Genomic DNA, 27,277 nt, shown 5'->3' with positions numbered 1-27,277 from the left:
CACTAAACCCAGTTGTCCCTTGATAGTCTAAAATTCAGCTGTTCTCAGTATTAAATAAAATGTGAATCTATAAAATACTTGTTTCCTGTATAATGGATTTATAAATTCTGTATTTGAATTTAGGTAATCATTTTTTAATCTGTTCAGTATGGTGGCATTAAAAGGTGAATTGCTAATTGCAGTGTAGCTAATTTAATATGGCTTTTGTTTTGGAAGAAAATGTATAATAGAACTTATGCTGAAAATGCTCTAAGGACACAAGTGTTGTATATATCAAAATGTTTCATATGATTGCCATTTGTGCCTTCTTGTGGAGTTACTACACAGGCTGTAATACCAGTTCATCTTGAAAAGAAAATAATTCTCAGTCTAGGGTAGAAATACTTCTGTTGTTATTGACTTGCTGAAATAATTAATAAAATACAGTTTTTTCTTTTTCTTTCTTCCATCTTCTATTCTTCCTTGTGTGACAGACTTTGTTGCTTTATTTTGGGTACCAAAGGGAATAAAATATGTTTTTGCTTTTTTTGTGTGTTTTCAGGCTCGGATAGCGTTTTTACAAGGGGAAAGAAAGGGCCAAGAAAATTTGAAGAAAGATTTAGTGAGAAGAATAAAAATGTTGGAATATGCATTAAAACAAGAAAGGTAGGTATACAAACGGTTTCGTTTTTTTCTGACCTGAAAAACTTAGTAGACTAAGATGAATTCCCTTCCATTAAGTGAAATGCCTTATTAGTTTATTGTGATTTACTTTATGTAAACTTATCTTTAAGTTGAATGTCTTCACCTTGTGTTTTCTAACAACTTACTGTCTTTTAAAATAAAAAGACATAAAGAATAATTTGCGAAATGTTTGGACTTCTGTCTTAAATAGACAAACGGGACAGTTTCTCTTCTCTAGGTTCAAGTTATGGTATACTGAGTAAGAGTGAACATACCCAAAGGGTTCATACCTTATTACTATACCTTCATCTGTGCTTCAGTTGTATCAAATTGGAAAGGATGAAAAATACTGCTCTCTTGTTCCTTTTCAACTATGTTGTATGTGTTGCATGATGAAAACTATTTTGTGAAGGACCAAAATCCTTTAAAAATTGATTTTTCATTTTGTAGATTTTTTTTTAATGTGGTAGATGCTTGCATATTTAGCCTTACCAGGTGTGTTTTCTGTAGCACTAATTTCCTGCTTAAAAAAAATAAAATTCCATTCAGTCTGTACAGGCTAATGTCCTTCAAACCTACCTTCTTTTGTTGCCTGGTTATTTCATTTAACCAAAACTGGTAGTTAATTTTGTGAAATCACTTGGGAAATAATCTTGTCAAGTGCCTATACTTTCACTAGAGGACTCAGTTCTTATTTTTAATTTTAACTTGCTTCTAAAAAGTAGCTGAGTCCAATGTGAAACATCTTGACAATCAGGCAACAAAAATATGTAGTTTTTATTTGTGTACTTTGGTTTTGGGGGAACATTCCTGTCAGACTAAACTTAAAATTTTGTAGCAAAATGTAGTGAGATTTCACCTGGATATTTTTAAGTTAGTTATCCAAGCGTACTTATGTCTAAATATATTTTACATTATGGATCAGTGTTATCAGTAAGGGACTAGTACAGAAATAAGTTTCAGTTGTTTTCCTATTAAAACCTAATGTTTTGGCAAGATAGCTTTGTTCTTCTGTGTGAAGTGTCCAGTATAGAGGTGTTTCAGAAAACATTTTATATTCATACAGAAAGCCACATCAGCAAATCATATATTTTCTGGTGAAGTAATGGGCATAAAGGATCTATTACTTCATTCAGCCCTGTCCTTTTAATGAAAAGTAACTCAAGGTTTCCAGCCAGTGTATGGCTAAAAGTTGCATTGTCATATCAATATCTTCAGGTAATGTGCATGTCACTCTGGGTTCAAGGCAGATGAAAGGTATGCAGGGTCTTGGGGTGTAACTAACACCCCATATCAAAGAAATAATATGCTGTTATGGCAGATGCAGGTGTCTTGCATGTAAGTAACTTTCTGAAGTTGAAGGAAAAGGTTTTGCGTATTTTGGCAGGAATGAACTGTGTGCTCTGTAGGGACTTTCTGCAAATGTACACCATAAAGCAGTGAGAATTGCCCACATATTGAGATAAATCAGAGGCACTTAATATCACCTGCAGTGTGAAGGCATCCTGTAACAGGATGCACAATTTCAAGTTGAATGGCATTGGTGAAACCTCATTCCTTTCCTGAAATGAAGCTGCCCTTATAGTCTTCCCACAAAATTCTGAAATTCATCTGATGGCTAAGAAGCAGAGGAATACAAGCAGGAACGTACTATTTGCTTTAGTTCTTGTGGCTATTGGGTGCAATCCTCCACTGTAGCAGGTTTCAAGAGGAAGATCCTGGCATAAGTTTCAGCCGTAATTCTCATGAAGATTGCTAGAAGTGGGAATTGAAACTTGAGTTGACTGGTGAATGTGTGGGAGGCAACGAGGAAGCTACAAATGCTCAGTAGTTTGAAGGGATCTAACTGTGAAAGTATGATGGATTGAGTAATTGAAAGCAAGCAGGTACTGACTTGCCAGTAAATCATCCAAGAATTATGTTATGTTGGTTTCTGGCTTGTTGCACTCGGTATTCAGGATAATGGAAGTTATTTTTTTTTGTCATTGTTCCCCTGAAGAATCACAGCTAAAGAAAATACTCCAGCTCTGAAGCAAAATAAATTCTGAGAATTTCAGACCTGAAGATTGTTGATAGCAAATCTCAGTGCTGCACCTGATTCCCCCGACCCTTTTTCTTCTTTTCTTGTTGCTCATTCCCTGATGCCATCAAAAAGTTTCATGCAGTGAAATACCAGTTATGAGTCAGGAACAAATTCATTCAGACAACTGTTGTGATTTCTCAGAAAAAGCTTATGAGGCACAACATCAGTGTGTAAGATTAAGTAAAATGCAGTAGTTGTTACAAAGTAGTTTGATATTTCTAGTATTTATCTCTAAGTATGTGTACTACTGTTTTAGACAAGTAAAATGTTATTATTTTAGTGTCCTTAAATGCTTTGATAGTTTATAATTTTTTAGTAATATAATCAGGTCCTATGCAGTTACATGCATGGGGTTCCTTGGTTTGTATCTAGTGTGTATTCTTTTATGGTGCTTTGCAGACCCAGGCAGATGTTGTCTGTTGTGTGCTCTGAGCCACTCTGAGCTTTGTTAGCATAGTGTTGTGCTTAAATTAATGAGACTTGCAGAAATCATGAAGCTGTGGCTCTGTTTTGGCTTTGTGGGCTTTGAACTGGAGCTAACCTACACCCTTCCAACTGAGTGGTGTGATTCAACAGTTAAATAGCAAGAAGCAGTTAAATCAAGTTAGATGTTGTTTCTTCTGCTCTTTTTTACTCATAGAAACCCACCCTTAGATAAGTCAATACTCCAAAGATTGAAACATTGCCCCTTGTAGAATTCAGTTACTCTGTGGTGTGGAGGAGTATTGTCAGTGACTCGTCAATGACATTGTAGCTTGTTAGTGTTTTTTAAGATATTTAGTAATACCCCCATCAGGGAAAGGAATAGATATGCAAATACATAGTTGATTGGAATTTAATAAGGTTAAATTTTCGCTGTGAAATTGAAGTTGTGATTTGAAAGACAACTGGTCTCAATGCATGCAGCAATATTTTCTCTTATTTGTAGTGGCTAGTCATTGGTATAATTCTAGATCAGATACATCGTTATCTGTGCTAATGAACAGTTAAAGTAGAATTTTAATTAATGTTTTGAAATTGTAACTCCAAAATGGAACAACTGCTCCTAAATAGTATGTCACAGCTCTAAATTGAAGAAATTTAGGTTGGATTTTCAATTATTGTGCTTTATTGGCTTCACTTACGAATTGAGTTAAAATTATTTTGTCAACTATATTTGCCTTGAATTATTTTCATTTTAGTTACTTAGGGTTGCTTGGGTTTTTTACCCCCCAAATGGACAGTACTTTATAGGGCATATAAATTGTAGTATGTACTTGTAAAGCCCCAGACTAGCTTGACAAGTTTCTTAAAGGGGTTTAGGTTTTTCAAATATCCCGAGGCAGGTGCATGAGAAATTGTGACAAAGTTCTCAGGAGATTGAACAGCAAGGTTTAGAAAATAAAGGCAAATTTTAAACCAAACATTCGATCAAGAAAAAACATTTCACAAGGGATTGACTTAGCAAACTGTAGCCCATCCAACTTCAAGTTAACCAGACACGCTTCAGCTGTCTTGAGCCAATAATAATTTTCTCCGATCTCTCACTGTACGTCTCATATTTGGGAAGCTCGGTGGAACATTGCCCTATTACAATGGGGCACAAAGTTTTGTCTCTCAGTTTAAAGAGAGCACCTGAGGTAGACAGTCTAACTAGTGCAGGGATGAGCTATGAACATATTCATAAATAGTTGAAAAATATGCTTCTGTTTAGTTGGCAGTTGGATTCAGGTCACAAAAAGTCTTTAGGAGCTTTACAATTTTTCAGTTACAGTGTGAATCCCATGAAATGAGGGATTTTATCTTACTGAAAAGGGTCAATAGTGCCATCTACTGGCAGTTTGTTAATGAGACTGCCTAATTGCAATTTTAGCAGAAATTTGTGTAGTCTTGAAGAAAATCCTTGCCATCAAATAAATAAGGCACCATTTGAGTATCAGCTTATACTTTCAGTTTGAAAATACTTGCAGTAGTGGCTCAGGCATTGGAGAAAGGTATTTGGAAATCCTTGATTTTGTCCAGCACGTGTTCCATTATGTGTCTTTGCGTGAGAATTTTCATATTCAAGAATAGTTTTTATGAGTGATGGAAGCTAAGTGTTGTTCAGTTATTCTTAAAGCTTTGGTCAAATGTTTCATTTGGAGTGATAACTATATTGCTTAGAGGGCTTCATCAAAATATGGCTGCTAATGTTTTTATGGATATTTTTCACTTTGGCTCTAGTGCAGAACACCTAGAGCTCTGTACCATGAGATTTTGAGTATTTTTGCAAAGGATCTAGGAGGCAAAAGTCAAAATGTCAGAGATCAGTGATGAAATTTGAGAATTCCAGTATATAGGCATAGGTAGTTTGGATGAGATTCCTGGTTGTAAAGGGAGCTGAAGACATTGTGATAGGCAACTTGGGTAGAGGATTTTGAAGATTTTGAGGATTTTTAGAAGATTTTGAAGGCTTATGTATACTTTCATAGAAATACTACCACCAAGACCAGTATTTTACAAAGTGATGGTGTTTGGCCAATTGATGAGGGTGGTGGGATGGACACAGACGCCCGTGGAAAGAATGGTCTTAATTAAAGTTGAGGCAGATGTAAGGGGATACATTTGATAAAACAATAAGCATATTACTCATTTGGCTTTAGCAACAAGCAAAAATAAGCAAGGTAATACATCTAATCATTACTATATGAGAGAGAGAGACTAGTGATTGAGGAGGATACATCACCAGTTGCCCAAACACTTCACTGTTATCCAGAGTCACAGTCCTTGTGCAGTGAGGACCTGGAGAAGCCTTCCCAGGAATTGGGAAGATCCTATGTGGTATGTGTCTGCTTATAGGTGAGGTCTCAGGTTTGCCCAAAAACAGGTCCAGCTTTTATAGGCCCAAATCAACAAGTCCAAGTGACTTGTTAGCCTTTTTTGCAGAAATAATCTGGTTCTGATGGCATGCTTCCTGACTAGCCAGGGCCAGAGCCCAGGCCATGGCTGGGAGGCTTTTTGCCTAAAATATTCCACTAACAAGTCTCTAGGGATAGTCTGGGAGGATTTCTCCTGCTAACAAGCCCTTAGGGACATTAGTTAGGAGAATTTCTTAATATATCTTACACAAGGTTATACAGATGTCTCTACAGCAGCCAGTTTGGCATTAAGAACAACTTATATAAATAATTTGATCATCTATTTTTAACTAAAGAATCTTGATGGTATTAATTGCATCATGTTCAGGATTCGTCTTATAAATCAGCTCAGGCCTAGGCCTGCTGTTCAGGCCTTGGCATATCAGATGGAGAAGGAGAGATTAGGGTTAGTGAATCAGAGATCAGAAGATGGGAAGGACTGAGGTGCTTTTGCATAGGAGGACTAAGAAATCAGAAGCTAAGCCTCCTGTCAATGAGGAGGAGAAAATCCAGAAGAGAATACAGGTGGTGAGAGAAACAATCACTCTAACATGGCTCTTCTGAGGGATAGGTATCGTAACCTAAAACGGAGCAGGAGACAAATTGAAGCAGAAATCAAAAGTAGCAGATAGGCAGGAACCCCAAATCAGTTCATTCATTGTAGTGTGATTGGCTACCTATGATAGTGGTACAACTGGAAAAATTATTTCTTCTAAGTTCTTGAACCTGCTGGTTCTCTTATTAAAAAATACACAGGAAAGGTTCTTTTATTAGATGATACAAAGGAAAAACCCCACATTCTTGGAGAACACACTAAACTCTTGTCTGTAAGTTACTTGATAATTGTGAGTAATTGCCAAAATACTGTCTCAAAACTGTGTTCTTGAAAGACTAGAAATAATTGCTTGATGCAAGAATTATCACAACAGTTCTAGCTGGATTAATTGTGCTATGTTGGTATGGTTGCTTTAAATGGGAACGGTAGAATGTTTTGAGTTGTTCAAAGTCTTGTCGACTAATTTGATAAACATCTGCATACTTTTTCAGGGCAAAATATCATAAATTAAAATATGGCACAGAATTGAACCAAGGGGACTTGAAAATGCCAACTTTTGAATCAGGTAACTTTTTTACAATAAATTTTTGTCTGTTTAATTTATTGCAGCTTTCTTCTCTGCACCCCTCTCATAGGTCTGTTATAGGGAATATGTCTAGGGAAGTTACGAAGTAAATGGCGTAAATATTTTTTTAATCTGAAAATCAAAATTAATTGACCTTTTTTTTTCGTAGAAGCTGTGAATGTTTTTATCTTAAATCAAGGAAAAGACTCCAAAGAAGAAAAAAATAGGCTATCCTAACTGCTTTTCTGGAGTGCATCTGATTTTGCAGTTGTAAATATCAAGTTGATAATACCAGTTTTGCTCTTCAGAATATTGCAGATGGAAGAAAGCATTTCTCCTAATAATGCTGGGCTCTTTGATAAGTTGAATTGTGTTTGACTTCTTTTGAAATGTTGGTCTTTGGGCCTGTATTTGTATAGTGTGCCTTAAAATTGTGGTCTACAGATTTATATGCCACCCGCTCCCTTTTTCCCTCCCCATTCTGATTTCCAAGTACCACATTTTGGGTACATTTATACCCAGTTGAAACTAGAGATCATGATGCATATTTCTGACTTGATGGGAGTTTTTGTTTGTGTCTAAAAGCAGTATAAATTAGATGTTAACTATGATGCTGTGTTTTTCAGAAGATACCAAAGATACAGAGGTTCCTGCAGTACCTCAGAATAGCCAATTGACCTGGAAGCAAGGCAGACAGTTACTGCGACAGTAAGTAGCCTTGTTGGATATTGGTGTATTCATACTTTTTCTTGCAGTTTGAGGAGCTCTATGAAACATAACTGAGATGGGCAAATAGTGGTTTGTTCTTCAGGACCTGAGAGTCCTGAGCTTTAAGCAGTACAGAGTAAGGTTTTCCATGTGAGAGGGATTGCGAAGCTTATTTTTCCTTAAATGATACAACAGCGACATTCATTTTTAGCAGTGAATACTGAGTTTCCTTTTTCATTAAATCTGCTTTCTTCTTTCTTTCTTCTCTTAACATAACTAGGTATCTTCAGGAAGTAGGTTATACAGATACAATATTGGATGTACGCTCCCAGCGGGTAAGGTCTTTGCTTGGGCTCTCCAATTCAGAACCAAATGGTTCAGTAGAGACAAAGAACTTAGAACAGATCCTGAATGGGGGTGAATCTCCTTCGTCAAAACAAAAGGGACAGGAAATCAAAAGGTAAGTGAAGAGATAAGAAATGCTTAAAGCTTGATTTGGTTAGTCATTGATACGTGCTGGTCAGTTCACATTGAACTTTTGGCTAGGGAGCCTGTGAGCACCTGTGAGTGTAGCTGACCACTAACAATTATGAACTTAAATGAAATTGATTGTACATATTACATACATACATGAATGTTATACTAACATGATATACAGGAAAATTGTCTGTTGATGTTAAATTATGTAATGTAATCACTTTGGAGTCGTTATTTTAAGGAAGGAATCTGTTGAATGGTGCTTTTGTAATAAGGACTTAAGCAGATGTAGCAACTTCTTCATTCAGCGATTTCCTGTTTTGCTGGTTTTTAAGATATTAAGCTGTCAGGTAGCAATTTTTTAAAATCTGGTTAAGGTTCTAAATCTCTTCAGCAAGTAAAATGGATTCTCTCTTAATGTTTTTATTTTTATAGGAATTCTGGTGATGTTCTTGAAACATTCAATTTCTTAGAAAATGCAGATGATAGTGATGAAGAAGAGGAGAATGACATGATAGAAGATATTGCAGAAGGAAAAGAAAAGCATCGGATAAATAAGAAACACAAAGTAATTTTTTTTTTCTTTTTATAATAGATCTGAAATTCCCTTTCAAAAGGAATTTTTTCTCTAGAGAAGATAGAAATATGTAATGTCAAAGTATTTGTTGCACTATTGTGATCAGAGTGGATTATATGCAGATGCATTACTAATAGATGTGGTGGTTTACTTAATATATTACATTGCAAACTTCAAAGTAACTAACCAGGCTGTTTGCAAATATGAATGCTGCGTTGGATTTTCCTGAATAGTTGGCAGTGTGAGTTTGACTTGATGCAAGTCTTAAATCTCCCAAACTGATTTGTCAGGAAGGGGTTTTCACCATACCTTGGACTTCTGGTAAAGAGATTATTTAAGCATTAAGTTAAATCCCTTTTTTCTATTAAAAGTCTGGTAATAAGATTATCAAGTAAATCTCTAAGCATATATTAAGATCTTACACTCACTTTTTGACTTTTGACAAAGCTTTTTTTAATAGAAAACAAAAGAATCATTTATAGTTATTTTTATAAAAATGGTCTCTTTCTGCAGAAGTAAAAATGTTGTGCAAATAACCTCATGTGGAAAATTTCTTGAACTGAACAATAAAATAAAACTTTTCACTGATGCCTTAGCTTCAGCAGAGAGTTTGTTTGTTTTGTTTAAGGTGAAGATATGGTTAGAAATAGTAAAAAGACAGTTTTCTTAAAATATATTCCAAGCTTATGCTTAACACCAAAATAGAACTGGAAAACAAAAAGAAGGAAAGGCTTCTGGACCATAGTTTGTAAGCTCTCTCTGCAGAGCTATTGATAGGGCAAGAAAATCAACAAAGTTTTCTAATTCTTGTGTTAAATAAAAAAAGTGAAGGCTGGGGTGTGTGGGATTTTTGTTGCTAAAGCTAGTGTCAGTGTTCTTTTTATTTCCTAACATTCAGCAGACGGCGCTGTTCTCTTTTTTGTTCTGATAGGCCAACTGAGATCAGTTTCTTCTTCTGCATTTTAAATTGGAAAATGTTTTCACCTGCAATAAATTACTCAGTGAGAATAGCCTATATATCTTCTAACCTAAATGACTAGAAAATCTGTTTATGATTCAAATGCAGGAAAATATTTATCTTCTTGCAGATTGGTAATGAAGGTTTAGCTGCTGACCTTACAGATGACCCTGATACTGAAGAAGCTTTGAAAGAATTTGACTTTTTAGTGACAGCTGAAGATGGTGAGGGAGCTGGAGAAGCTCGAAGTTCAGGAGATGGAACAGAGTGGGGTAAGACACTAACAAAAGCATTTAAATATAAAGGAAAACTTGTCCATGATACTTCTTAAGAGTTTTGTAATACTTACTAAATGGTGTGGATGTGTGGATGAATGTGATGATAAAACATTGATGATTAGAAAATGATATATTGTAGGTGAAACTTTCATATATATGTTGTTGTAGGTACAAGTACAATTGTAGTCACATTTCTTTCAGGTTTTGTTTCTGATTTCAAAACTAAGAGGAGAATATTTTCTTTGTTAGGTAAGAAAAGCTAGGATTCTGAATGTTTTTATACCTGGATTAAATTTGCTTTCAAATACAGTTTTGTTTTCTTTTTTTGTATTTATTTCTTATCAGGACCTTCAAACTTCTGTACCTAAGTTAAATTAATTTCTTGGGTGTACTTAAAAATGGACTATTCTTTTATTTTTCTAACTGAGATTTTTAGATGTTATTGCTAATATGGCTTGTATTAGTAAAATTAAAAAAAAAAAAAAACCAAAACCTTTTCTAATAGCCCAACTTTTTATTAATAACTTGGTGGGAAACAAAATATGTTAAGTCAGTAATTTCTGCAACCTACATGCTTCAAAAGAGGAGCTTGAAAGGAGAAAATTTGTATAGGAAAAAGAACAGTGATCCAAGTAATGGATATCTGCCTTTAAATGGTAAATTGCCTATGAGTGAAAAAAGCCCCAAACTGCCATTAGATTGTGTTGTTTGAGCATTTTATGTGACAATGAACTCATACTTCAATAAACATCCCAATGAGCAAAAAAAATAATAAGGATTTACAAAAATTAAGTAATGGCCCATCTTCCAGGAAAATAATACAGTCTTGATTTTGAAGGTAACAAGGATTTGAAAGCATTCTTTCCTAAAAACTAGTATCAAAGGATTAGTCACCTTTATTTTTAAAACTCAGTCTTATTTCTAGTTGGAAGATGAAGCTGAGCAGGCTGTTACCTTTAGTTTTGGTAATAACTGTCTATTTTTAGTATCATTTTAGTTGCTTGCTGTTGTTCCCTTTTGAAGTTGATGTTATTTAAACAGTTTCTTGATGATCTTTTCATTTAGGCATACAGGCAGATCTCTTGGTAAAAGATATCTCATAGCACGTGAAGCAAGAGTTTTTCACTTTGCTTGCAACATGCTTCAGATATATAGTGATGTAGAAAGTTGTGGTTCTAGTATCAGTCTTACTATTGTATATAAAAGGCAAGATAGTTTGATACTGTAATTCATGCAGTCAAAGATTTATCCAGACTGTGAAACCTACTGTTTGAACTAGCTTGTCCATTGAAATTCCCAGTCACTGTTTCCAAGGATTACTTTCCAGTGTGTTCCATGTCTGGCATTTTCTCAGGTAGTTACCCAGTTTTAAGGTCTGTTTTAAAATTGACCCACCATGCTTTTCATACAGCTGTTTGAATGTTTATTACATTTTCAATGAAGCCATAGCACAGTAAGGCGGAGCAGTTTAGGAGTTTGTACACACTTGTGACAGCTGATTTAACTGCAGCAATCCCATTGCTACCAAAAAACTTATATCTGAGACAAGAAAGTGGGAAGGAGGAAATAAAACATAAACTTAGTTTCATCTTTCAAAGTATGTTCTCAGTTTTGTTGTATGAAGACAATTTTCATTAGTTTTTTTATATTTTGTAACTTAATATTTAAATCAGTCAAAGACATGCCTACAAATGTAATAGTAATATTTTTTTCACAGTATGTCATTGATTTTAGTACAGGTGTTCTTTCCTTAAATGGGCATTTAAGGATACAGTCTGTCAGATCTTGGGATTGTGTTACTTTTTAACGATCAGTGTAAATATGACAAGACTTCTCTGTTAACGATCACAAATAGCATTTTAAATATTGTCCCACTTAAATGCTTTCTAAAATGAAATAATACAGTACCTAAACCAATTTATTTTAGTTATTTTAAACTCTATGAAACTGTTACTTCAAATATCAGGTCCATCCAGTTAGTTAGTTATGTTGAGGGGAAACTTAATTTAAATGAATATGTACTGTTACTTCCTAAACAATTGCATCAGTCATGAACTTAAATATTTCAGTTTAAATCCATATTTTTCTTCATAATGTAGGAGTTGCTCTGTTCTGTTTTCATAGTTTTTTCTTCCTGTTTTTGTTTTCCTGTCATTAACCTCCTTCTGTCTCTTCTTACCTTTGCAAACATTTAAGCATTCTGAAAAAAAAGTTAATACTTACTTCTCTAATTAGTTTTGTTTTGTATCTGGAAAGCATCTGATGTTTAGGCTCTAAATATATTGCCTAGTTTTGCTTTAGTAATATTTACATTACTTAATTGGAGAGTATTATCTGAAGGTCCAACTTTCAATATCCTAAAATATTTCAGCACCAAATTTGATAGTTACATTTTTGCTGTTGATGACTTCTTCAAACCTGTCAGAGTGTTTGGAAGTCTGGATTGCTTTTATTTTCTGCTGTATTACAACTTTTTATGAATACATTAAATTTTATGTAAGTGCCTTAACGTACTTTGAGTGTTAAATTAATTCCAAACATTGTGATTTAAAGTGTTCTGTCATGGAGCATGGTTTACTTAGGAACAGCTTTTCTTCAAAATAGTGAAAGATGAGGAAGTTCAAGCAGTGTTAAATGAAGAGCCAAAGTGATGTGACAAACTTAAAAAATATGTACAGTTTTAAATGAAAAAAAAATCCTTGTGATTTTAGTATGAAGAAAAAAAAGCATTTATAACTGCAGTTTGCTTAAGCAGACAGCAATTTATACATATTGTTATATATTGTGCTACACATTGCAGATGTCACTTATTACGAAGTCTCTTTATTCTTCTTATGGTTTCACATGTTCATCGCTGGATTTCTCTTCCCCATGAAACACAAAAGTTCTCTTTACAGATGGACCATAAGTCAGAGAATGACTCTGCCCAGAATTCTGGCTGGCAGTGTGTCACTGAAATTCAGTCTCTTGGGCCATCTTCAAAAAACTTCTGAAAAATAGAAAATTTAAAGCCAGCCTTTCTCTACTCAATTATATAGATCAGTGGACATCCAGGGTCCTCTGTGCTGTCCTGTATCACTTTAGTGCAGGGAAGGCAACTCTTGGGGGCAATGGCAGAGGTCTTCTAGGTACATGGCTCTGTTCTGAAATAGCCTAATATATCTAGGCATGCTGGAGAGAAACACTGCTGGGTTTTCCTAAAAATCTTGTTTGAAATTCATTTCACAGCTACCCAGTTAATCCGAGTTTGTGTTTTATCTAGTTTTCTAAGTGCAGCCTACATTTTTGCAGCCAACAGTGTTGGTTTTGAATATTTATGTCTGCAGGCTTGTGCTTCTTCTGTTGACTGAATGAGCCCAGTTCCTTCAAATTCTTTGTCTTTATATTCAGTGCCCTATTTGTTTTGCACTCTACAGACATTTTCTAAACTTCCAGTGTAGAACACAGACTGAACATGTTACTTTAATTTTGTCATTACCTGCACTGTCCCAGTTTAATGCACTGCACCTTCTAAAATGTACCAAAATGGCATGTTTTTAGAATAGCACTACATTGATGTTAGATGTGATCATCTTCTGGTTCTGTTTATTTCCCTAATCCTTCTCTGCAATGCTGCAACCCAGCTGATTATTTTCATTTTACTAATGGTGCTTTGGAATTTTATTGATTAGTTTTAACTAGATTTTAATGGAATTTTCTTTTAATTGAGTTTTTAGCGGTTTCAGTTTTTTTCCTCTTTGACTGGGCATGTTCTCTGACTTACCTTTCTGTGCTTCTTGTGTTTCCTGAGTAATCACTCTTCCTCTCTGTCAGTGCTTAGGCCCAGTGATCAGAAAGACTGAGGTCTTTGTGTTTGCAGTTTGGTAGATGTAGCTGTAGTTTGGTGTAGGATGTCATTGTTCCCTTCTCATCGCCAGGGCAGCTCAGGGGACTCTGCCATTATGCTCCTGTTTCATGTTTCACTGCCCTTGCCATCTCTGTATTCCACCCCTTTGATCAAGATTGTCATTGAATGATGACAGATGCATCAGTATCCTAGGGTATCTGTCTGCTCATTCATTGTCATGTTTTGTCATGAAACATGTGCTTAGAATAACTCCTGGTTTTTTTATTTTAAATGCATGCTACTTCATTTCTGCTGTGTATGACTCCTCTTGTGTACTTTCATGATTATAATGGTTATAACTTCAAAAATTGGTACAATCATATTGTAAATATGATTGGAAGAACTGAGGAACTAAGTCGTGTGATTTCATGCCTAAAGGGTTTGTGAGTATAAAGTTAAACTGGCACACAAACCAAGTTTGTTTGCTGCCTGATTGTCTACTAGCAAAAGTGCTTCTGCAAATGTTATATTTGCCTTGTCATAGAAACAGGTTTATCTTTTTAGTAATTCTAAGTTTCCAGAAATTACTGAGATGGATAATTTAGAAAAGTAGAGAACTGACTTTTCATAAAGAATAATTAACTCTGAAATATTTGTCAAAAAGAAAAATATATGTCTTCTGAAACTACTGTGGAATGTTGTATTTCTCCTAATTATGATTTAATTTCTGGAATGCAGTGGGATGTCCACCTGTACAAATTACTCTTCTTCATCTTTGTGTGAAAAACTGTATTTATAGACTTGTTTCTCTGGTTATATGTAGGAGCAAGGTTTCTTTCTTGTGCATGTGGAATGAATGCGAAAGGATGCATGGTGGTCTTCATGAATAAACTGGCACTGACTTACTCAGCTTGCATTTTCATAAGAGATATAGCATGAATACTTTTATTTGCTTATTCAACACTGGCTGAATAATTTCTTAACACTGTCTTTCTAAAGATGCAGTAATTGTTTCTAAATACCAATGATTTTTTTGTGTATTTCGAAGTATCTAACACAAACAGTTACTTATGAAGTTTAATTTGTTTGTTCCTTAGTAACAAATTAACGTACAATTTTTAAATATGTAACTGATAATATACAGTGCCTTGGAAAACTGTATTAAATGAAACTTGGTCTTTTATAAACTTAAAATGGAGACTGCACCTTTAAAATAAAGATTTATTAATAACTCTTATTAATGCTCTTATACAGCTATGACAGTAAATCACCAAGAGCTTGCATTGTCAATTGCTGATTTTTTTTCTTTTAATAATATGCTGCATGTAGACAAAGATGACCTGTCCCCAACTGCTGAGGTTTGGGATGTAGACCAGGGACTAATAAGTAAACTGAAGGAACAGTACAAGAAGGAACGAAAGGGGAAGAAAGGGGTAAAGAGTAAGTGCAGATTCTGAATCTTGTAATGCAACACTTTTTTGCCTATTTATATAGAAGACATTTTTTCTCATGAGTTCTGTTTGTTGTTTTGTGGTTTTTTTTTTTTTGTTAAGCATCATTTTCTGTAATGGGGGCAACCAACTTTAACTTTCTACCTGCTGAATGTGAATATATCAAAACTTTTGACAGGCATTTCATAAATGAGAAATGTTGAAAAGGCAAAAATTCAAGGTTAAAGAGGTGAAGAAAACTATGCATAGAAATGTTAGTGTAAAAATAATTAACAACTTGCATTTTGAGAACATTGCTACTCTAAGAAGTTTTCTGCAAGTTTTTGACTTCATCTGCTCCTTAAAGTATAATACTGTGATACTGTGGTGGGACTGGTGATTGTTGGGCTTTTTCTGGGGTAGTGGTTTGGGGTTTTTTATTTAGTTTTTGGGTTTTTTTTTTCTTTTTTGTTATATGAACTTGAATCAAGTTCATATTAAAACCAGTTGCTATTTATGGTCTTGTAATTATTTTTACAGCCCCAGGCATGGAGAATTAGGAAATGTTTGTAATGTAAATACAAACTTTTTGGTGGCTTTATTTAGGAGATAATCTTTATTTTATAATGCCCTTCACTTTTCTGTGCACTTGCCAACATCTTATTTGATGTCTCTCTATTCTGGTCAATTTTCTGACCAGTTGACCTATTTTAGCTATGTAGTTTAAACCAAACTTCAGGGTTGAACTATCTGATAAAAATGCTTTTGGAAATTTATGTTATCAACTGTAACTATGAAGTTCTTAGTGCATAAAGTGGTATTAAATCTGTCATCATAGATTGGTTTGGTTTGGGAGGGATATTAAAGATCATCTAGTTCCAACCCCACTGCCATGGGTGAGGATAACCACCAAACCAGGTTGCTCAGAGGGCCATCCAACCTGTCCTTGAACACTTCAGGGATGGAGCACCCATAACTGCTCTGGACTCCTATTCCACTGCCTCACTACTCTTAAAGTATAGAATTCCTACCTAATATCCAATCTAAACCTACACTTTTAGTTTAAATCCATTCCATACATCTGGAGTCACTGCAGCAGCTCCCTGTCCCTGCTGTGCTGGCGCCCAGAGCTGGTGCAGCCCTGCAGTGGCTCTCAGCAGAGCAGAGCAGAGGGGCAGAATCCCCTCCCTGGCCCTGCTGCCCACGCTGCTCTGGCTGCAGCCCAGGACACGTTTGGCTCTCTGGGCTGGCAGTGCCCATGGTGCCTCATGTGCAGCCTCTCAGCCAGCAGCACCCCCAAGTCCCTCTGGGCAGGGCTGCCCTGGGGCTGCTCATCCCCAGCCTGTGCTGAGACTGGGGCGTGCCCCAACCCAGGAGCAGCACCAGCACCTGGTCTTGTTAAAAACCAGGAGATTCCCATGGACCCCCTCCTGGAGCTTGTCCAGGACCCTTTGGATGGGATCCCATGTCACTTTACAGGAGCTCCCATGGTTGCTGTGCTTTTATTTTGGAAGTATTTTTTAACAATTTCTGGAGATAACTAGTAAAAAGTTTTTACTAGTTTGTATTGTATGGGTATACACTAACTAAATTACATGATAATTAAAATACAACACTGACGACTTCTGTAATTATTAAGATTTCAATTTACTTTGTAACACCTAAGGGTTACTGGTCAGTTAGTGCATGTTAGTTGTTTTTTCAGCATTTTTGCATGACTTGTACTCACACATAAACATAAAAGTTTTGACAAAGCAAAGATTTTTAGTCTTTGCTTTAATGAGAGCCTACAGTAGTCATCTGCATGCTAATCTGTATCAGCATGTAACATGTAAATCGGCAGTTGACATCAAATTTGCATAAAATATATGGTAGCATTAGAAATTTATTTTTAATACCAAAATAAACTTCTTTTATTTGACATTTTCTTACTAGATTCTTTACATTTTAGACATTTTGAACCATAGTAGCTGCAAAGTAACAAAATTTTCTTCATCTAAAGGAATTTTGAAATCTTTGGTTCACAGAAGACAGTATTTAGGAGACAACTGTGTGACAGTGCTGAGAAATGACGTAAGTCATTGTTTAGCATTTTAAGTTTGAATTCTCCTTTGGGAAACCTTGAACACATATAGTCTTCAAAGGTGGTTTGTGAGATTCTTGGCTTGTCACATTCATGATAGTTTCTGGTTGAAAATTAGCATCTACATCACTGAGCTAATTGGATGAGTGAACTCCGTACACAGAATAAAAGTATTCATTCAAGGTTGGGCAGATTGATTTAAATACGATTTTGAGACTTTTTCCCTCAGCTTCTTATCATTCTGAAACTGGAAATAATGTTGAAGGGCTTTTTAATTCCTGCTGCTCATATCTGGTCATTTGGGGACTTCATCCTGAATACATATCTCTTCCTTTGCCCTTCATTGTTTTGACTTCTATCAGTTTTGAGTCCCATCAGAGCTTATCTGCATGGTAATATATATCATCATAAATGTCAAACAAATGTGCATTAAATGTCATCTTTTGCAATACTTTGAAGACAGCATAATAAGACAGACATTCTGATGGGTTCTTTTTTTGGATATGCATCTGTAACTGCCACAATCTGTATTTACACTGTAACATAATGGGGCAGAGACAGCCCTGGTCTCAGGTATGGAAACTTTCATTCCACATGTACACATAAATAAGTGAACAGAAGTATATCTGATTCTATATTTTGATACTTCTCTGTATCAAGAAATACTAGTCTGTATCCTCATGTTTTCTTTTGGGTGGAACATCTTAATTAAGGTCATCTTCTGTTAGCACATACATTTTCATTGAGTAATCTTGTTTGCTGGGGAAAAAGAGGGTGTCTGTCCAGGTAGTCACCATGTTATGTGGAGCTACTACCTCTTTATAAAAGGATCTTTAAAAATACCTACCAAAACAAAAATCCACCACCTCACAACTTTAATTTCCTTCACAATGCAAGCTGTAAAATAACGCAAAATCTGTTTATTGAAGATTTCTTGTGTTAAAAAACCCCATAAGCAGAGAAACAAACCACACCGATCCAGGATTTACTGTGATACATAGGTAAAGAGTTAGGTTTGATGTCTACAAAAGCAGATGTCTACTTCCTTTTCAGTAATATGCTGAATTTAAGGCCTCTTTCTTGCCCAAATTTGATAAGATCAATTTTGGCAGGTAAGTCAGGGGATGGCTATTTTTCAGATATAGCCTGTTGCCTTTGGAGGGTATGATAGTGGAGGTGTTGCATATCTCATTTCATTCTGTGAGGTCAGCATAATGTGTTCTCAGTTTGAAAGTTTTCACAGCTTGTGCACATATGTATATATCACTGTAGAAATGAAGATACTTTTACTGTTTTTCTTTAGCTTTTTTGTGTTTTTTAAAAAACTTTCCTGCTCTTTTTCTTCAGTTTAATTGTTCTGTACTTAAAAAACAGTATCCGTACTGTTCACTTTCCTACCCTTGATTTCTGGAAATCATATAATAGTTGATAGGACTGCAAAGAGATCTGAATTTCACCATCTTCATTATCATCACCTCTTCTTGACATGTAAGAATCTCTGTGTTATATTCAGACTTGACTAATACATCTTCCACCTAATAAAGCTCTGCTTAAGGCTTCTCAGACTAAAACTTTTCATCACTGAATATTCACTTATCTTTTTCACTTTTGATCTCTGAAGAACAGTACACTCAGATGGTACTGTTAACTTTTGCTTCTGTTCATACCAGGTCAAGTTTTTTTTTTGTCCTTGGCTTTTTTTGAGGGTAAAAGGATCATCCCGTTTTGTTCCATGACCATAGTTTCTTATGCGGAGGTGACACATTCTTTTCTTTAAAAATCTCCTTGTAACATTTACTATACTTGAACATGAAGATACACTTGCACTTACATGTAAGCAGTCTTCTGTAGTGGCGGCACAGTCTGGAATGCTGACACATGTTTCAGCATGAAATGCACAGAAGTTATTCAGAGCAGCAGCTGCTCCTTTGTAAACTTCTCTCTGTATTGTATGATGTTTGAGGACTCTTCTGAGGTTATGCCTGAAGGTCAAGAAGTGCCCAAACATACTGAAAAACACTAAAAGGCAAGGATATCAGCCCCCCAATTAGTGACAAACTAAATGAATGGCTGCTTAAAGATAGCAGAGCAGAGGGGCTACTTTTAGTTTCTTCTGAGTATGCCTCGAGACAAACTTGTCATGCTCATATGTTTGGCATGAAAGCACCTGGAGAAGATGCTTTCAGTTCAGATAGAGGAAGCGTTGATTTGTGGCATTTTGCCTCAATGCGTAGAACCATTCATGCATAGCAACATGGAGAAGACACGCTTTTTCTTCTGGAAAGCAAAGGGTTCATGAAAGTAAACAGTTTAGTGTCCCAGTCATGACTTTTATCCTGTCATTTTATTGATTGCTCTGTAATATCTTCAAGAATATATCTACTCTGTCACTGTAGGTGCCTGGCTGATGGCTGACTGTAATAAAGATGAAGGCAAGCTTTGTAGTCTGTGTGGTGTAGAGATCTGTCCATTCTAAGAGTGACTTTTCTCATGTGAGATCTCACCTGCTGGCTGCAGTATTGAGTACTATACTTCAGAAATGAAATCCTTTCAGCATAGAGCCTGTTAAAAAAAAGAGTGTTTCATTCTCATTATTATCTTACATTCACTTCATCAGCTGGGATCACAGGTTTCTAGACATTCTTCTACAGGAGAATGAAATGAAACTTAACTGCTCAAGTCATCTGTTTTATGAGGAAAGCTTTTTGAAGCCAGTTTTATTCTCAGATTGCTTCTGGGTAGCAGTCTTTGTATATTTAACTAGAATACTAAGTGTTCTGTGAAGGAAAGAAAAAATTACCCAAAGCAGAAAAACCATAAATATAGTGAGTTTTATTACTTGGCAAAATTAGAATGTATTGCAAATATTAATGAGAATAGTCATACAGCATCCTTTTAGGGGTTTGTGAGGTATACTTCCTGTAACTCTTCAATAAATACTTTTTGTTGTCTTCCCTCTCTGCAGGGAATTCTCCCATTATCTTTAGAGAATTCTGTTATTCATGGACACTTATTTTTGAACACATTGATTTAAACCAGTAACATCTGAAATGATCAGATACTTTGTGAAAGAGTACATTTTAGTGTTTAACTGTTTAAATAACAGTTCTGAGTTTGTGAAGTCATCTGTAATCATAGTATTTGCATTTAACTTTTTTGGCAATAAAGGCTTTGGTTTAGTTTCAGTTTCCTCTTTAATAAATGTGAGACATGTCGCTTCAATATAAGAACTTGTTCACTAATGCTTCCTTTACTAAATGGCCTACAATATCTCTGCTTGCAGTCCCAGGAAGGGCTGTTTTATTGGTTTAAATTTGGTTATGTCTTTCATCATTATGGATTGTTTTCTTTAAGAAAAGAGGTTCTCTCACTGAAATACACTTTATAATTGAAGCTTGACTTTTTGATGTGGAAGCTATAAAGGTGAAAGCAGGAGTGGATTTAGTAATTTAAAGATATTCTAAATTATACTTTTTGTTTGCTAATGTCTACATATTAATTAAATGTACATATAATTCAGAATGCTTTGTTTCTAGAAGTTGCTTTTATAATAATTTTGATATAATATACATCTGCAGTTTCATACAGTGGTGGAAGCATTCTTCTGCTGTGTTCAACAAACATTTCATACAATTTAAATACCATTCAAAGCAGGGAAAGTTAATTGTTCGTTGCACCCCCATTATGAGTTGTCTGTACTTTTGCTCTCATTTTTAAGCTTATTTTTAATTAGCACTCTGTTTTTTAATGTTAAATTGTTTAGTATAGCTAAAGTTGTGTAATATTATTAGAAAATGTTTAAATCATACATTTTTTTGTTTAATAGTGAATGTTCTTTTAGTATTTGGCTTGACTTTCCAGTAGGGCTGTAAGATGATTTTTTTTCTCTCTCCTACAGGAAATTGTAGAATAGCTCTACGGAACACAAAGGAGTTATTCTTTGATTTAGTGAATTTCAATTGTTTGCATGTAGTTTTCAGATTTGGTGTATTAACTCCTGCTTTTGATTTCCAAACTCTTACTAAACAAAAGCAAAGCACTATTTATTTTAAGGAGGTCCCATCAGTAATTATTCTTATTTAATGGATTTTTAGACTTCAGTCAAGTCAAGCGGTAGCAATCAAATGAATTTTTGCTGCTGACATTAATTTACAGGAGTCAACAGGACAAAACTTCACGACATGATAGCTGATCTGGGCGATGATGAGATACCCCACATCCCTTCAGGAATCATTAATCAATCTAGGTCACCCTCTTCTAGAATGACTGATCATGAAGGTGCAAGAGCAGAGGAAGGTACAAAAAATTCAGCTACTTACTATATTTCAGGAGATTTCTTTTAGAAAGCACATGCTGTCATTTATTATCCCCTCTGTAAAGCTGAATGCAGTTGCAGATTGCCACATTATTATTTTACTTGCAGTTCTTCCCAAATGGTTTTATGAGAATATGGCTGTAGTTTTTGTGGCTTTTTATAACTCAGCATTGTTTAATAAGTTTTTTTAGATAACTTCATGTACAGCAGTGTGTTCTGACAATATTCACTATTAAATCCCTGTTTGGAGACACGCTCCCATTAGCAAAACCTTTCACAAATAGGTTATTTATTGAGGGGAAAAAAGGTGAGTATAAACATTTGATGCACAGTTTGGATTTTGAAATGAAAAGTGGTGATTTAAGTTACGGGACTAATTAGTCTCTTTTCCTCAAATTTAATGTTCTCTTTTATAAAATTCCCTTGATCTATGTACACAAGTTTACAAATACACTATTTCTTTCTTTACAGAGTATTTATTTCAGTTTCAGGATTTTCTTTGAAATGAAATTTAGTGGCAGCAATGAAAATTAGTGGCAAGCTATTATATATAAAGTTGAAAATCTTGTATTTAGCTTTTAAATTTTTTGTTTTAAAGGAATGATTTTCCTGTATTAGCTTTGAAATTAGAATACCATTATGTAAATTTTCCTCTGCTTAGAGCATATTAATTCAGAATACTCAGGTGTATTCAGATTTGGCTCTTTTAGGATGATCTTTGACCCATATGCCCTGGCATGGTGTCAGCTACGGCAGAAATAGAAATTGCATTACTGCTGATTCAAGGAATCAATTGGTTCTCCTGTTCTTTTTCATCCTTGGCCTCACAAATACCTGTCAACAGGCAAGCAGAAAACAACCCCAAACCACACTTCAAGGAGGTTTTTTTGTTGTTCTCCAAGACTCTCATTTTACAACAGTCAGCTTATTTACTGCCTTCCTTTTCATCTTTGTTTTTATTTCCATATTCAAGATGAAGCAGTGTCAAATTTACCTGTGGAGTGCAATTGAAAAAATGTACAGATGAAAATCCACTTGCTAAAACTTGTAGACGTATATTTAGGTTGTTTTCAGATTCAGTGTTTACATACTTTAGGTTGCCTTTCAGCCATGTTTAGGTATTTAGGCCATACATGTGCAAAGAAACACAGACACAAACCTTGTTATGGACAGGGTTGCTGTCTTAGGTAGAGGCCTTACATCTAAAATTATACTGGACAAAACCAGTATGTATTTTTGAAGAAATAGATGCTAGATTTGAATTTGATAGGGGCTGACTTTTATTTCCTGGTTCTTGTAGCACAAACATTGTGTTAGCCTTCAAGTAAAGATTGTTCACACTGTTCAAATAAACTGCTTTCATGTTTATATTTTCATGCTGTTTAATGTGTCACTGTCTTTTTAACTTGTCAGTGTAGTTTGCTCTTTATTTATTAAGTGTAATAATATTAATATCTCTGTCATCTTATTTGCTCATTTTGGTTACTGCGTAGTTTTTAAACTTGAATATTCGAGTGTAAGTTCTGCTATTTCTATCCTGAATGCTATGTGGCTTCTGTACCATATGGTGCAAAACTGCAAATAAACAGGCAGTGTTTATTTGAATTCCTTCTAGATGTATTACAAGGCCAAATACTTCATTATCATAAAATACAGATTTTACTCAATTATTTATTCAGCTGTGTTCTAAAAGCTAAGATTTTGCAGATAACTTCAGGCTTTCTTCCTAGGATACACTAGCCTATGCTGAGGAATTTTGTCAAGCTATAGTTGTCTTTTGACAGTATGGAAGTTTTATGCCATACTTTGAATATTACAGTTCTGACATAGTGGTTGATAATTTTTTCTTGAAGGGGGTTCAGAGAGGAACTAGCTCTAAATGGCTTGGAATATCTCTTTCATACCTCTAAAGGTGTGAGAGTTTGGGTTTGGGTTTTTCATTGTTGTTTGTTTTTCATTTGTTTGTTTATTTTTCACTCTGAACTGCCTGGTTAATTATAATGTTATGCCATAATCACACTTGATAATTTTGGCCATGAGAAATTGGAGTTTCCATTTCAACATATTCTGTTATTTCAGAAATGGTATCAACATGATTTTCCATCCAGTGTAGAGAAAATTGCTTTCTTCACTGATTGTTTTTCAGTTTTAATATCTATAGATTGCAGAGGTGTCAATCTACAGATTGACAGAAAAAAAGCAGTAACAGCTAATTACTTGGGTATGAACAGCTGCTTTTGATGTACCACATATTAGCTTTGTGGCAAACAAGATGTCCCTGTTGTACAGTAGACAACATCAGCTATATGAGTTTACATATGTGATCAGAGATTAAAGCAGTTCGTACAATCACTGCTTGATTTTGACTTAATTGTGTATGATGTGAAGAACTTGAAGAAGTGCTCGTTAAGATTGGCTAAGCAAATATTTAATTATACAATTTTATATTTCAATATTTATTTCACCTAGTTTCACCTACAAACGAACTTGTACTATCACATTTTAACTTTAGATTTATTGATTGCAAACTCAGTTAAGCATTTATATTATACTATGAGAATAATATTGTACTGTGTGTTAGAAAAATATTTTTATTTTTTTTCTAGATTAAAAGCATTAAAACATCATTTATTGAACTATCATTTGCATGTACCTATTGATGCATTGTTTTGGTATCTGACGATGTGGGTCTTTATTTTTAGTAGCTGTAACATCATGCATTTTTCATTGTGTTACTATTCTGCCATTTCTTTTTTTGCAAAAGCAGTTTGCAGCCGTTTTTTAAACTTCTCAAATATGCCTCACTTTAAGATATAAAATTCACAAATAAATTATAGGACACATGTACATACATACTGGCAGCTTTACTATTCTGAATTAGTCTTCTGAATTTTGAGTAGCATGAATTTTGAAGCTTTAAGTAAAGAAATAGTCACTCATGCAAACAAAACTTGACAAATTTGTGGTATAGGTTCTTGATGTGGTAGTCCTTTTTTTTTTATTATAAAGCATAGGGAGGTTGATCTGTTAAGGTTAGGAGATGTTAGTTTCACAGAAAATTAGTATGACAGGTTACAGGGCTTACCTAAACTTCATGGGCCTGTCCTAAAGATCAAATAGGAGTAACGGGAAAGTAAATAGGTCTTTTGTAGGAATATATCTTTTTTGTAATACAAGTGGTTTGTAGTAGATCTTCAGATGTAGAGTTTTAGTAAATTACTGATGGAAATAAAAAGCTTATTCATATAAGGCCCAGGGAAGCCATTTTGGGCTGTTAATGTAATGTAGCATTCTTATGAGTCAAACTTGTATGGACTGTGAATGTTTTTACAAGAGGTGATTGTGCGTAGTTAAAATATTGTTTGCTCTTTTTATGCAATTGTAGGAACAGCAGTCTGTATTCTTAGGTTATGTTCTTGGATTCTCAGAAATAGTTGTATTGACTATGCTAATGAAGCTACATTTCTTAATAGTACAATAGTTCTGAAGCATTAACACCTGTTTTATTCTTGGGAAGTGATGTCTTTTGATCTAGCTGGACTGGCTCCTGTTTGCCTAGCCCTAGCAGTGGTGCCAGACATCTGTAACTCTACACCTGGGGTCAGTCATTTTCGTTCCATGGGAGTGGATCAGACCTAGGTTACCATTCAGAGAGTGGCCATATGGAATAATGGACATGTGTGTTCTAAACAGGAATGTGTTAATTATTAGTCCTCTTGTTTGGAACTGCTTCTAGAAGACAAAATCCCAGGAAACTGGAAACTGTTTTCACTAAGATTAAACGGTTTTCTAGGAGGATAAGAAATAAGGAGTTGCATTAAAGTGAGGCCATAATTCCCTCTGCCAGATCAGTGACATTCAAAAGTCAAGCAAGTTTAAGTTTTCAAGATGTCACATATAATTTAACATATTTTGCAGATGCTTATACTTAGCTGAAGTTCACACAGACCTTAATTTCACATACTCTACTTAAGAAGTGTTGCTATTTCTAAGTGGAAAAGAAAACTGAAAAGTAAAAGTAGCTTCTAAAATGTGCTGAAGCATTACAAAGTTTAAGACTTCATTCCTGTTCCTTATTTTAAAATTGGTATTTGTGGGTCAGCGGAGATTTACAAAATCATTGAAGAGGGTAAAAAATATGGGTGAATATTTTAAACTTTATTATTCAGATGCAAATTCATGGTGAATGGTTATATATAACTTTTATTCATTCTAAATGATAATTAACAGAAATGTTAAATTTTAATTGAAGTAGGCACAGCTAGACAACATGAGTATCAGTTGAGTGTTCTTTAAAATTAGAATCCAAAATCATGCTGAGAAACTAAGAGAGGAAATGAATAAATAATGGATGCTTTCATTTTTTCAGTTGCCTGAGAAAACTCAAAGTGGAAGAGATGTTTTGCAGGAGTCTTTTGCTTGAGTGATTAAAAATATTTAGTGTACAAGTAGAAATATTTAACTACTATAAAACACAAAGACATATTTGCAAGTGGATAGAAGGCAGGAAGCATAGTGTATTGAATGAAAAACTCAGCTGAGAATTTGGAAACCTGGGATGTACATTTGGTATTGCAGTGTAAAGTAATGTCAGTCAAGTCACTTGTCAGTATCAACAACTCTGTAAAGTAAGTTGTAATCAAATGATGAAGCATGGTACAAGAGTTGTGTATATAATGTGTGTGTGTTTGCACATGTGTGTGTGTCCTCATGCTCTTGGTTTTTGTTTTTTTTAGTTGGGGCTGTATGTAGTACATACAAGTTCAGTTTAAACTCTGCTTTGCTGTTAAGTGATGAATAATGCAGCTTTTCATCGGTTTGAATTACTCTGTTGAGACTTAAAGAAACTGTTTTGTTCTTTGTAGCTGAGCCAATAACGTTTCCACCTGGAGGAGGCAAGTCATTTATTATGGGTTCTGATGATGTGTTGTTAAGTGTACTGGGCCTTGGAGACCTTGCAGACTTGACAGTAACAAATGATGCAGACTATAGTTATGATGTAAGTGCAATTTTATTTTAAAATTCTTTATACAGTTTAACCAATAGTAGTTGGGTCCCTTCTCCTCAATCCTGAACATTACTGATGCACTTCTTTAGTAAAAGCTGTTACTTGGAACGGAAGAGCACTTTGCAAATGAGCTAAGTAATTTGGGTTACCAGAATTAAGTGAGATGACTTGGGTTTTTTTCTACATTAATAATTTAATTCAGATTTTGTCACTGGAGGGGGAATGTGTTATGACCTAAAATACATATTAATGTCTTAACATGACCAAAATTACAGTTGTACATTGAAATGGAGTGTTGAGTAGGCATGGCATAAAACACAAATGTTGATATTAACTCATTTATTTGCTGTTCTTCTGATGGGTAAGTAGTGTTAACAGCATAGACTATATATATATAGTAGTATATTTCAGATGTAAGCTATTAGGGGGTATTTCTGTTGTAATCCAGAGTGTTCTGACATTCCTTTGACCATATCCATTAAGCATCTACCAATAGTGTTAAACAAATTTTTCCTTGGCCTGTAACATAGGATGGCTGGTTAGGGAAGTGTTCAGGTAAGTTTTGCATGAAGTATTGTATTTAAAAAATCTTGTATTGGCTTGACTGCAGATTGCAGCTTTGTATTGCTGTCTTTTGTGAACTACAAATTCTTTATAAAACAGTGTGTAGCCATTTTGCTTATTCTGAGATGGAGGGATATTCAGTGGCAAGCCAGGACTAAGGTCAGAAAGCATTGCAATTAATATACCAACTAACAGAACTGTTACATGAGACTCTGCTAATTCTGACAAACCTGACAAACAAACCTGTCTTTGTGGTGTGGAGAGTGAGACAGAATAGAGGTTGCCTTTGCTCTTGGGGAACTTAAAGGAG

At 34.9% G+C, this 27,277-nt stretch overlaps 1 protein-coding gene across 4 annotated transcripts in view; it reads left to right on the top strand.

Annotated features, from left to right (window-relative positions):
* Positions 1–27,277, top strand: part of STRN3 (striatin 3) — a 60,170-nt gene that overhangs the window by 18,936 nt on the left and 13,957 nt on the right. The window contains exons 2-10 of one of the 4 annotated variants that reach the window (XM_058027344.1): positions 542–645; positions 6,670–6,743; positions 7,373–7,451; positions 7,732–7,911; positions 8,364–8,496; positions 9,594–9,735; positions 14,897–15,007; positions 21,236–21,376; positions 26,261–26,394. In XM_058027344.1, the coding sequence (XP_057883327.1) occupies positions 542–645; positions 6,670–6,743; positions 7,373–7,451; positions 7,732–7,911; positions 8,364–8,496; positions 9,594–9,735; positions 14,897–15,007; positions 21,236–21,376; positions 26,261–26,394 (1,098 nt within the window). Of the gene's footprint in view, positions 1–541; positions 646–6,669; positions 6,744–7,369; positions 7,452–7,731; positions 7,912–8,363; positions 8,497–9,593; positions 9,736–14,896; positions 15,008–21,235; positions 21,377–26,260; positions 26,395–27,277 lie in introns of all 4 variants that reach the window. The other 3 variants (XM_058027343.1, XM_058027345.1, XM_058027346.1) reach the window with 3 other exon arrangements.

The sequence above is a fragment of the Melospiza georgiana genome, chromosome 6, assembly GCF_028018845.1.
Source record: "Melospiza georgiana isolate bMelGeo1 chromosome 6, bMelGeo1.pri, whole genome shotgun sequence".
Taxonomy (NCBI): domain Eukaryota; kingdom Metazoa; phylum Chordata; class Aves; order Passeriformes; family Passerellidae; genus Melospiza; species Melospiza georgiana.
The sequence above is the reverse complement of the archived record's forward strand: the minus strand, read 5'-3'. Positions and strand labels throughout refer to the sequence as shown.